At 50.4% G+C, this 12318-nt stretch overlaps 1 protein-coding gene across 1 annotated transcript; it reads right to left on the bottom strand.

The window, feature by feature from the left end:
- Positions 1-12301, bottom strand: LOC146025821 (fatty acid-binding protein, liver-like). Its single transcript, XM_083155910.1, has 4 exons — positions 12235-12301; positions 9395-9567; positions 4511-4600; positions 1-51 (listed from the first exon to the last, which is right to left on the bottom strand). Exons 1-4 carry the CDS (start codon positions 12299-12301, stop codon positions 1-3), a joined length of 381 nt encoding a protein of 126 aa, XP_083012036.1.
- Between the last annotated feature and the right edge of the window lie 17 nt (positions 12302-12318).

Raw genomic sequence — 12318 nt, 5'->3', positions numbered from 1 at the left:
TCAGACTCTCTTACTGATATTCTTGTAGACTAAGTCTTTGAACGTCATAACCTGAAAGATAAAAGACACAAAGACAGCGCTTACTCCGGGAACACATAACATGCAATAAAGTGCCAGATTCTGCAAACAAGAGCAAGTAACTCTGCACCTGGGCAATTGTGCAATTTTTGCCTTTCTCAACTTCTCTTTGCCTAAACCTGCAAATAAGATTTTAAAATCACAAGTTGGCATTTAGGAGTAGATTAAGTACCATCAAATCAGAGGGTGACAGGGGGAGGCAGAGAGTGACAGGGGAGAACAGTGGGTGATAGGAAGAGGGTGACAGAGGCAGCAGTGGGACCGTTAGTCCTCAGGGCCCTGCTGCACTGCACTTGCTGCACCAATGGTAGATCCACCTCTGCCTCTCATCTTTCAAACACAGACTGTTAAATGACAGAAGCTGATTGGCTGGTACCGTATATCTCATCATTTGTGGTTGGTGGTGGAAATGCTGCATTCTGCTTGTCGTAGGACTATATGGCAGGTTTTGACAGATGACCAGTTGAGTTCAGAATTGCACCAGCTGCCACAAATCTAGAAGCATTACATTTGGGCCTTAGCTGTGTCTTTTATTGACAGTAGAAACTGCAGCAAGAATCAGACGTGTAGTGTATCAGCGGCATAACAGTGTCGTTCACTGAAATCATATAAGACACAGGCTGCTGCAACAGCAACGGCCAATCACTATTGTCTCTCAGCAGTTCTGCAGCCAATAGCAAAGAATGCTATGGAGAATCACCTTATGCAGCCCCATATACCCTTTTCTGCCAGCGGAGCCCTGCAGGAGGTGTTCAGATGACAGCAGTGTAGCCTGGTTTACAAAATAGCTTTGCATTGACTTGGTTTAGATCTCCCCAACAATCCTACTCTGTGTCCATGGCTTGTATCCCCTCTCATCTACATTCTCCAACGCTTTGACCACAGAATTGTCCATCACCACCATGTGTCCTCAGCGGGAAGGTGGGTATACAGTGAAGTAACTAGAACTATTGTGCCACCCACCCCATAAATTTATTATGTATTTTTTTTAAAATGCTCATTGCCAGGGGTAACATGCTCATAGCCAGGGGTTACATGCTTGTTGCAAGGGGTTTCATGCTCATAGACAGGTTGCATGCTTGTTTCTAGGGGTTACTTATTCATTGGTGAGTGTTTTTTTTGCTTGTTACCGGTGAGTTACATGCTTGTTGCCGGAGGCAATATATATATTTTCCAGGGGCAACTGACAAAGGGGTTCCGCAACTCAAAACGTTGGAATTCGTTATGTGATTTTTTTCGGTTGAAAACAAAAAATTTGTTGAAGTCTCCGAGTGCCGCAGCCTGTTTACACTATGCTATACTATACTATATATAGTATGCCTGTTCCTCTGTATATATATATCGCTACCTGGAATCTGTAATTACATGGTAGCAATATGCGCTACCCAGTCGGACCTCTAGCATCCATCCATCTGTCCAGTAGGACCTCTAGCATCTATCCATCTGTCCAGTAGGACCTCTAGCATCTCTCCATCTGTCCAGTAGGACCTCTAGCATCTGTCCAGTAGGACCTCTAGCATCTATCCATCTGTCCAGTAGAACCTCTAGCATCCATCCATCCATCTGTCCAGTAGGACCTCTAGCATCTATCCATCTGTCCAGTAGGACCTCTAGTATCTCTTGGTTGCATATATCTGCAGATATAGGGCTAAGCCCCCAGGCCGTACGTCAAGGCATCTCTGTCACTGGGGGTCCCTAACACTGTTTTTCCCTATCACATTGTATGTATTATTTTAACCACACCTTCACCTCCTTACATAGCACTTATGTGCTTCTTATTAACCCCTACTAATTTTCATTTGTGTGCTGCCCTGGAGTAGTCAGCCTGTGCCGGCATATTAGGGGCCCACACCCCAGACCCATACCCAGTGTTAGGGACCCCCAGTGACAGAGATGCCTTGACGTACGGCCTGGGGGCTTAGCCCTATATCTGCAGATATATGCAACCAAGATCTCTGTATTAGCTGATTATTATATGTATATTTCTCATTCAGTGTGCAATTGGGATACAAACTGTTTTTTTTTCCTAACCAGATTTACCCCTCCCTGTTGGCACCTGAATGACATTACCTCTGATTGAGCAGCTTGCCAATAAAAGTGTTGTGCAGTTGAGAGAGGCATAGATGGGTCAGCATTAGGAGGGATTGCTGACACCTGAGTGCCATTGGAGAAGCCAGGGGTATCTCCAGGTAAGCTGGCTCTCAGATGTTGTAAGCCATTATCATGTGGCCTTACACTGGGCTATTAGGCCCAAAAATTTGTTATTGTGCATGGGATGGGTTTGGGAGTGTGATTCCCTCTTTGTTGGTATGGCTGGTCTGCTCCAGGTTAGCAAGCCCTAACACTTTATTAACATTTATGTTTTTCCCTATCACATTGTATGTATTATTTTAACCACACCTTCACCTCCTTACATCCCTTCCTTGGGATACAAACTGTTTTTTTTCCTCTAGCATCTCTCCATCTGTCCAGTAGGACCTCTAGCATCTCTCCATCTGTCCAGTAGAACACCTAGCATCCATCCATCTGTCCAGTAGGACCTCTAGCATCTCTCCATCTGTCCAGTAGAACCTCTAGCATCCATCTATCTGTCCAGTAGGACCTTTAGCATACATCCATCTGTCCAGTAGGACCTCTAGCATCTCTCCATCTATCCAGTAGGACCGCTAGCATCTCTCCATCTGTCCAGTAGGACCTCTAGCATCCATCCATCTGTCCAGTAGGACCACTAGCATCCATCATCTGTCCAGTAGGATCTCTAGCATCCATCCATCTGTACAGTAGGACCACTAGCATCTCTCCATCTGTCCAGTAGGACCTCTAGCATCCATCCAGCTGTCCAGTAGGACCTCTAGCATCTCTCCATCTGTCCAGTAGGACCTCTAGCATACATCCATTTGTACATTAGGACCTCTAGCATCCATCAATCTTTCCAGTAGGACCTCTAGCATCCATCCATCTGTCCAGTACAACCTCTAGCATCTATCCATCTGTCCAGTAGGACCTCTAGCATCCATCCATCTGTCCAGTAGGACCTCTAGCATCCATCTGTCCAATAGGACCTCTAGCATCTATCCATCTGTCCAGTAGGACCTCTAGCATCCATCTGTCCAGTAGGACCTCTAGCATCCATCTGTCCAGTAGGACCTCTAGCATCCATCAATCTGTCCAGTAGGACCTCTAGCATCTTTCTCCTCTAAGAAGGCAGCAATTTCTTGAGGGACATTTTCAGCATATTCCATTTGGACAGCCAATACAGTGCCGGCTCCCCCGAGCCACTGCTTGTGGCTGCATTTGCTATGCCATTGTTGTTATATATCTGCCTGTAAATCTGTTATGGGGCCTTGTGCTTGTAGCAGCATAACTTTATCTGTGCTCCTTGTATCCGTAGTTCCTCATAAACACAGATAGGGTACAGGTCCTGTCTGCTGCAGCATGACACATGGGACATAGGAGGCTCTGTGTAACATTGCTAACAGCATCATGTGATATTAACCTGTGACCAATTGCATTAAGAACTGACTGTGTAACTTAGGGCAGTGGCGTAACGATAGAGGGTACAGGGGATGCAATTGCTATGGGGTCCAAGGGTTGGAGGCCCAAGGGCCCAGTAGGCAAACACCCCTGCACCCTTTTGAATTATTACAGTTTTGAAAATGCGATGCCACGCTGAGTTAGAAGCTGCCATTATATTGGCTGGTAGAGAAGCGACGGAAGGGGACACAGATAGGGCACTCAGCAACATAGAGCATCAGACTCTAGAGGGCGCTGCAGCTGCCTTCTCTATTTTCTATTTGGCAGGAAGCAGCGCTTGCTGGCAGTCATCCCTGCATGCACAGTCCCAGCAGTTTGCTCCTCTGTGCCAGGGACACATAAGTATAAGCTCAGTGGTCACCAGTATAGAGGTGGGGGAGCTGATGCAACCCCACACCCACAACTGACAGCCTGCTCCCCCTTACCCCTGCAACTGTCTCGTGTATCTCCCCACCTGGTCTCTCCTGGATGTGCTGGATGACCTGCAAGTGACAACCTACACTCTCTCCCCCTGACCCTTCCTCTCTCTGACAATCTATCCCTGACAATGTCTCTCTCTCTCTCCCTGACACTATCTCTACAGGAATAAGGGGGGGGGGGGGCTTTATAAGATTTTGCTATGGGGCCCACTGAGTTCAAGTTATGCCCCCGACTTAGGGGGTTATTCAGGCCTGATCGCTGTAGTGCGAATACGCAACTCTATTGACTATCGAACAACTACACATGCAAGGCCAAACAGCAACAAAAACGTTTTTCAGGGCGAGAGTAAGCCTAGATCAGCCTGATTCTATGGCACAGTTGTGGAGGGGTCAGAGTTACAGACACTTGCACAGACTGGGAAAAGCAATCCATGGCGAGTGATGCCCCTAGCCCTCTGTTATATTGTTGGTGATCTTACAGTGGTCAGAAGATCTCCAGAAACCTCTGCGACAGAAGTGACTCCTCGCAGTTCTACGACCAGCTTACCATCCACGATATGAGCTGTGGACTGTAAGAAACAGGAAAACAGAACAGTTACTATAGTTTGTCGATTTAGCATGTTGGATCTGCCATTGTTGCAGCAGGTGCATTGCACCGGGTCCCCGGAGGACTAATGTGGGGTACACACCACGACGACCCGCTCACGATGCACATTGTGAGCGGTCGTCAGTGTTTCTTCAGACCCGCTCACGATGATGCAGGGGGGCACGACCGGTTCATGATGTGCACCGTGAGCGGGTCCGATCCGATGGCGACCCGCACGCGGCAGTATGGTCGTTATTCAGATCCTACCTGCAGCAGGTATGATCTGAATAACGACCGACCCGCGGGACCGCGCATCAGATCGGTATCGGTCCACACCAGGACAAAAAAAGGCCCAATAACCACACAATCTACATCCAATTGGTCGGAATTGGATCTAGATTGAGGGGATTGGGCCCTAGTCGTCCTGGTGTGTGCCAGGCATAAGGGGCCACTGCTGCCGCCCTCTGCTGTGTGCCATAATGATAATTTACTTTACTGCATTCAACAATCTCTCTTCTTGATTGGCCTGGTCACTTCACTTAGACTAATACATTTATTTAGCAGGTACAACTCAACTGGCTCATGGCTAAAATCTGACCAAATCTGTGACCATATCTCCAAGAGTATTGATCACTGTCAAGGGCTTGGCCTGGATGGTCACACTCCTTGGATCACCATTAGTGACCATTCATGAGCATTTGGAACTTCAATCATTTTGTTGTCATTGGTGACCAGTGAAGGACAAAATATACAGCAACTAGGTGATTCATCGCACCCTACGGGCGCTCTTCACACCGCCGTAAGGGGCTGCGCCCCCTTAATTTGTAAACATTTGTATATGAGAAAGATGGTTAGAATTGTATGAAAGATGCCTGTATTGCAACTTGAGTTATAGGTGAAATGTGTTACATAGAGAGCATATGATGTGGAAGGGGGTGTGTATTGTTTTGTTTAATTAAAAAGCGGTTACAAATTAAGATGTACAGTGACATTTGTGGGGGGGGCTGTGTGTGCATGTTGTTTAGGTGTGTGTGTGCAATAGTGTAGTAGGGTGTTTTTGAGTCAGCGGCTCCCTACTGGCGGAGGTCACGACAAAGGAAAACAGGAGGCTGGGTGGTGATAGGGGTGTGGGCATAAGGGGGACTAAAGAGGAGGGTGGGAGATACTGTGCAGCTTCTGCCAGTGGGTGAGGGTCCAGCGTGGCAGTACAGGATGGTGGCCCTGAGTCAGTGTCTCCTCCTACTGGATGGGAGTTAGGGTGCATGAGAGCAGGAGGCTGGGCTATGAGGCATGATAGGGGTATGTGGGCAACACAGCGTCAGTGACTCCCCAGTGGTGGAAGTTACGGTTCAGGAGAGCAGGAAGCTGGGTAGTGATAGGGGTGTGTGAGTATACGGGGGACTAAAGAGGGGCTTAGGGGTGCCGTGAATTGCGGGAGGGGCGCCGTGAAACAAGGGAGGGAGGGGGCGCAGGTGTCCACGAATCGCGGGAGAGGGCGGGGGTCCGCAAAGCATGGGAGGGTGCGTGAATCGCGCGTGGGGGGTTTGCGAATTGCGGGAGGGGGGGTGCGCGGGGGGTAACGTGAATTGTCGGAGGGGGGCGTGAATCGCTGGGGAGGGTGCGTGAATCGCGCGTGGGGGGTTTGCGAATTGCGGGGGGGGGGGGGCACGGGGCGCGATGAATCACCTAGTTGGTTATATATTCTTGTAGAAGGATGGTAGGATGTGTTGCTCTCATTCAGAATGCATTTACATAAACAGTAATAGCAGCAGTAAAAGATCTGACTTAAAACACCTACAGTAAAACAGAACAGGTGTTATATATTATACAAAGAATTGGTTGATGATGTCTAGGTTGACGTGCACATAGTTGTCACTGGAAAAAAATTGCCACAAGAAAAAATCAACACAGAAAGGTCAACACATGTAAATGTTGACATAAGTGTGGCACTTCATTGGTGTCTATGTCGACACATGAGAATGAATATGAAAACATTCAAAAAAAGAAAAATAAATCTTCAAAAACTCATGTCAACCTTTTTCATTGTCGACCATAGCCATGTCAGTGTTTTGCATGTACCATTTAATCCCGGGGTTGGCGTGAATCGCGAACGGGGGGGAGGGAGGAGGTGAGGGGTGTCCGCGAATCACGGGAGGAGGGGTCGTGGGTGGATGCCATGAATTGCGGGAGGGGGGGTCGCAGGGGGGTGTGGGTGTCGCGAATCGTGGGAGGGGCGGGCGTGGGGGGTTGCAGTGAATCGTGGGAGGGTGGGTTGCGGGGGTAGCCGCAAAGACAGGAGGGGGGGGTCAGGGGGGGGAATCGCGGTGGAGGGGGTCGTGGGGGGTGGGGGGTACCGCAAACCGTGGGAGGGGGGGCCCAGGGAGTTGGTGCGAATCGTGGGAGGGGGGGGGGGTCACGGGGTGCCGCGAATCGCAGGAGTGGGGGTGTCGCGGGAGTTGCGGGGGGTGCAGCGAATTGTGGGGGGTGTGCTGCGAATCGCGGGAGGGGGGTCGCGGTGGGGGGGGGGGGGGTGCCGCAAATCACCACAAGAAAAAATCAACACAGAAAGGTCAACACATTAAATGTTGACATAAGTGTGGCACTTCATTGGTGACCATATCGACACATGAGAATGAATATGAAAACAATCTTAAAATGAAAAATAAAGGTACTTGTTTCGTAGCACAGCCACACCGATTTGTATCGGGGTGATCGTGTCGGAAAAATCGCGTCGGTCGCATCGCATGCGACCAAATCGCATGCCATGCGACCGACGCGATTGACCCGATTTTTACATTGAATCAAATGTGAATAGGGCCCCTGGGACCCTATTTTACATTGGATTCAATGTAAAGTAGTCCCCAGACCCCAAATTTTACCCCCTCAACGGCACCCCACGATTGACGCCAACCCGAAACGTGGCGAGCGGCGGCGGTACGCGTCCTCCGACTTTTTCATACCCTACTATCCACGTCAGCGTGGAGTTGAGAATAAAACATTTGGCGAGCGCAGCGAGCCACCGAGCCCGAAGCTCGGTGCTTAACTTTTTAACGATGACGGGGCCATATACAATGTGAAATGGGTCATATTGGCCCATTTCACATTGTTTGCTATATAAAATGGACTTAATCAAGTCCATCTCATCTTGTGCCATTATAATGGCACAAGACCGATGCGATGCTCCCGATTTCAATGTTAAAAATATTTTAACATTGAAGCCTATGGCAAAATCGCGTCCATCACGTTGGTCGCGTCGCGGACCATGTTAATTCACGCGACCGACGCGATGCTCCCAATTTTGCCTTTGCCGGCAAAATGGACCTGATTTCAAAGGGAATCGGGTCCATCGCGTCCATCGTGTACCTTAACTTTCAGGTACACGATGGACAAGATTGTGGCCGTGCTACGAAACAAGTACCAAAATAAATCTTCAAAAACTCATGTCAACCTTTTTCATCGTCGACCATAGCCGTGTCAGTGTTTTGCATGTGCCATTTCATCCTGGGGTTGCTGTGAATCGCGGCAGCTGGGGTGTCCGCAGGAGGGGGGGTCACGGGGGGGTTGTGTGCCATGAATTGCGGGAGGGGGGTCACGGGGTGGGTGCTGCGAATTGCGGGAGGGGGGGGGCACGGGGGTTGCAGCGAATAGCGGGAGGGGGGGTCGCGGGGCCGGGGGGTTTGCCGCGAATCACGGAAGGGGGGGGGTCAGGGGGGGGTGCCGGGAATCGCCGGAGGGTTGCGGGGGGTGCAGGGGGAATGGGCACGGGGGGGGTTGCAGCGAATCACGGAAGGGGGAGATGCGGGGGCGGGCTGCCGCGAATTGCGGGAGGAGGGGGGTCGCGGGGGGGTGGGGTGCCTTGAATCGCCGGAGGGGGGGTCGTGGGGGCTGCGGTTGCCGCAAATTATGTGTGGGGGGGTGTGCCACGAATTGCGGTAGGGGGGTTCGCGAGGGCGGGGAAGCGCATGAATCGTGGGAGGGGCCCTGTGAATTGTGGGAGGGGTGGTCACAGGGGGGGGGGGGGCTGGGAGCCGCGAATCACGGGAGGGGGGGGCGGGGGGAAGGTTTTGCCACGAATCGCGGGAGGGGGTGTCGGGGGGGGGTCTGTGCCGCCGCAAATCACGGGAGGGGGGGGTCGCGGGGGGGGGGGGTGTGGTGCCGCAAATCACGGGAGGGGGGGTGGGGTGCCCCGCGAATCGCGGGAGGGGGGGTGGCTGGTGTGTCTGGTGAGTAGCTGTGTCTTTGCTGGGTAACATGGGGAGGCAGAGGGTGTCTCACTAGGCTGGTTCTCTGTCATGTGAGTCAGTCATGTGAGCCAGAGGCTCCACCCAGCGTTAGAGAGTCAGACACACTTTGAGTGACAGATGTAGCTAAATATATAAGAGATTTCTTGGTGACTTGAGGGCCAGACATATCAAGCGGTGAAAATAGTGTAGAAGTTGCCCATAGCAACCAGTTGGCTTCCACCTATAATTTCTGTAGAATGTACTTGATAAATGTTGTCTTAAAGCAGATTTGGTTGCTATGGGAAACTTCTCCACTGGTCTACTTCTCCACACTTTTCGCCACATCCTACATCAAACCCTTGGTCTACACCGGCCAAATGTGCAAACAAAATCTTTTGAGCTTTACTGTGGCTCCTGTAGGGTGAGGGGATACTGTAGGTACATGATGTCATGCGCGTGACAAGAGGATGGGTATAATTATATAGGCCTAGCTCTGTAGTGCAGCAGCCCGGTACCCCATGTGTCCAGATAGATAATAAAGGTAATGTCGCTACCTTAACATTCTCAGCTGTCAGCGTCTCCATTTCCGTCTCCACACCGATGGTGAACTCATTACGTAGGACCCTGGGGCCTGTGGTAATCGTGATCACAAAGTGATTGCCATCCTGAACAATCTCTGTCACGCTCTTCAAATCTTTTCCCCTTTCAACTAAATCCTCTGGAAGACCTGGAATCAGAACCACAATGATACTGGGATGTGTCCGGCACTGGCTCCGTATCTGCGGAGTGGAGTGTAAGGGATAACATGGTATGTTCCGCTATGACAGAAATAGGACAAAGTGTGATTTTATTTTACCAGGGTAACGTATGAGAGCCGTAGGACTGTGGCCAGGATGTATAAAATGGAAAATGCGGTAACCCCCCACCCCCATTTTCATATGTTTCAACGCAGGACCGGGGAGTTTCCGTGTTGTGTAGGCGTTACCCTATATAAGCCTATTGGCTTCTTATTGCATCTCCCGCCACCCCGTACCAGACCCTGCCACCCCGTGCCGCCCACGCCACCCCCCTTCCCCACCTACTGTCTGGCAGCCTCCTACCATGCTGCCCTCCTCCTCTGTAAGGTGTGGTATGGTGGTCTGACAGGGGGAATACTGACGTCAATATCACAATGTCGGAGTCCCGACTGCCGGTGCTCCCACAGGGGGGCGGGCATAAACAAGCCCCTTGTGGGCTCACTGCGGGCTTGGTGGCTTGCTTTGCTCACCACAGGTTATATTCTCCCTCTATGGGGGTCCCTGCAGCGGTCTACAGCAGGAGGCTCCCGGGTATACGAGGTGAGAGGGACCTGTGGGGAACCTCTCACCTGGCTTCGACTTCTTCGCAAAGGCCAATAATCTTTTTGTACACAGTGTTTTTTATTTGAATTCAGTTAACAAATGTGAATGACGCTGGCATTTTCAGTCATTTTTCTCACAGAGATAGCCCCTAGCTGGTTATGCTTGTGGGGTGGTGTTGGTGCTAGGGGTGGGATGATTTTCCCTGACTGATGGACAGTCATCGATGGTCAATTATCAGAATTATTGTATGACAAGTATGACCCTCATTGGTCTTGAATACCAATCCTTGAAGTCCAATGGTCTATAAGGAAATTTTATAAGTCACTCCTGTCTTAGTTTTTATTTACAAACAAAAAGCGTGTTTATTCTGATTCCTGCAATATGATCATTAGAAAAGTATAGGCATATTTGAGGTATTCAATCCCCGCCACTATTTCCGAAGGGGGAATTAGCGGCTGGCCCCTATTCAATGCTGTATTGTCCGACAGCATTGAAGAGGCAGATCGACAAAAAGGGCATGACTTTGAAAGCTGTCTGTCCCTTTTAGTCGATTATGGCCGAATCTCGACAATACATGCCATTTACGCCACCTTTTCACCGATCGCCAAGCGGGACTGCATCCAGTAGTCCTGTGACTGCTATGGGGCCCAGAGCTGAGAGGGGCCACCTTCCCTGTCACAGTTACATGTGTTATATACAGGGCGTAGCTACCATATGTGCAGAGATTGCAGCTGCTCTGGGCCCAGAGCTGAGAGGGGCCACCTTCCCTGTCACAATTATATGTGTTATATACATGGGTGTAGCTACCATAGGTGCAGGAAGAGCAGCTGCTATGGGGCCAGAGCTGAGAGGGGCCACCTTCCCTGTCACAATTATATGTGATATATACATGGGTGTAGCTACTATAAGTGCAGGGAGTGCAGCTGCTATGGGGCCCAGAGCTGAGAGGGGCCACCTTCCCTGTCACAGTAACATGTTATATACAGGGGTGTAATTACCATAGGTGCAGGAAAAGCAGCTGCTATGGGGCCCAGAGTTGAGAGGGGCCACCTTCCCTGTCACAGTAACATGTTCTATACAGGGGTGCAATTACCATAGGTGCAGGAAGAGCAGCTGCTATGGGCCCAGAGCTGAGAGGGGCCACCTTCCCTGTCACAGTTACATGTGTTATACACAGGGGTGTAGCTACCATAGATGCAGGGGGTGCAGCTGCTATGGGGCCCAGTGCTGAGAGGGGCCACCTTCCCTGTCACAGTTACATGTGTTATACACAGGGGTGTAGCTACCATAGGTGCAGGGGGTGCAGCTGCTATGGGGCCCAGAGCTGAAAGGGGCCACCTTCCCTGTCACAGTTACATGTGTTATACACAGGGGTGTAGCTACCATAGGTGCAGGGGGTGCAGCTGCTATGGGCCCAGAGCTGAGAGGGGCCACCTTCCCTGTCACAGTTACATGTGTTATACACAGGGGTGTAGGTACCATAGGTGCAGGGGGTGCAGCTGCTATGGGGCCAGAGCTGAGAGGGGCCACCTTCCCTGTCACAGTTACATGTGTTATACACAGGGGTGTAGCTACCATAGGTGAAGGGAGTGCAGCTGCTATGGGGCCAGAGCTGAGAGGGGCCACCTTCCCTGTCACAGTTATATGTGTTATACACAGGGGTGTAGCTACCATAGGTGCAGGGGGTGCAGCTGCTATGGGCCCAGAGCTGAGAGGGGCCATCTTCCCTGTCACAGTTACATGTGTTATATACAGGGGTGTAGCTACCATAGGTGCAGGGGGTGCAGCTGCTATGGGGCCCAGAGCTGAGAGGGGCCACCTTCCCTGTCACAGTTACATGTGATAAATATACATTATTTCTATCCATTGGATGATAAATAGGGGCCCTCACAAACTTTTACTGTGGGGCATACACATATCTAGTTATGCCACAGAAGAGACATACAGTAAATAGTCTCCAAATATAGCAGCTAAAATCTATTCAGCTATGTTAACATATAATAACATATCTTGTGTAACATATTACACTATAACATGTATGTTACTGGACTCACCAATGGCTTTCATGAAAGGCACAAAGTTCTCCTGGGATTGTTGCTCATAGGTTCCGGCAAAAGACATTATGGAGAGTGATCCTC

The sequence above is a fragment of the Crinia signifera genome, chromosome 1 (genome assembly GCF_055691185.1).
Source record: "Crinia signifera chromosome 1, ASM5569118v1, whole genome shotgun sequence".
Classification (NCBI taxonomy): domain Eukaryota; kingdom Metazoa; phylum Chordata; class Amphibia; order Anura; family Myobatrachidae; genus Crinia; species Crinia signifera.
This window is presented reverse-complemented; position numbering and strand designations above follow the sequence as displayed.

Bases quoted from the DNA above. Each gene is read 5' to 3' on its own strand.
- LOC146025821 (XM_083155910.1), bottom strand. From the start codon at position 12,301: ATGTCTTTTGCCGGAACCTATGAGCAACAATCCCAGGAGAACTTTGTG. The intron at 9,568-12,234 runs GTGAGTCCAGTA...TTCTGATTCCAG, and splicing joins GCCTTTCATGAAAGCCATTG to GTCTTCCAGAGGATTTAGTT. The intron at 52-4,510 runs GTAAGATCACCA...TTTATCTTTCAG, and splicing joins CTGGAGATCTTCTGACCACT to GTTATGACGTTCAAAGACTT.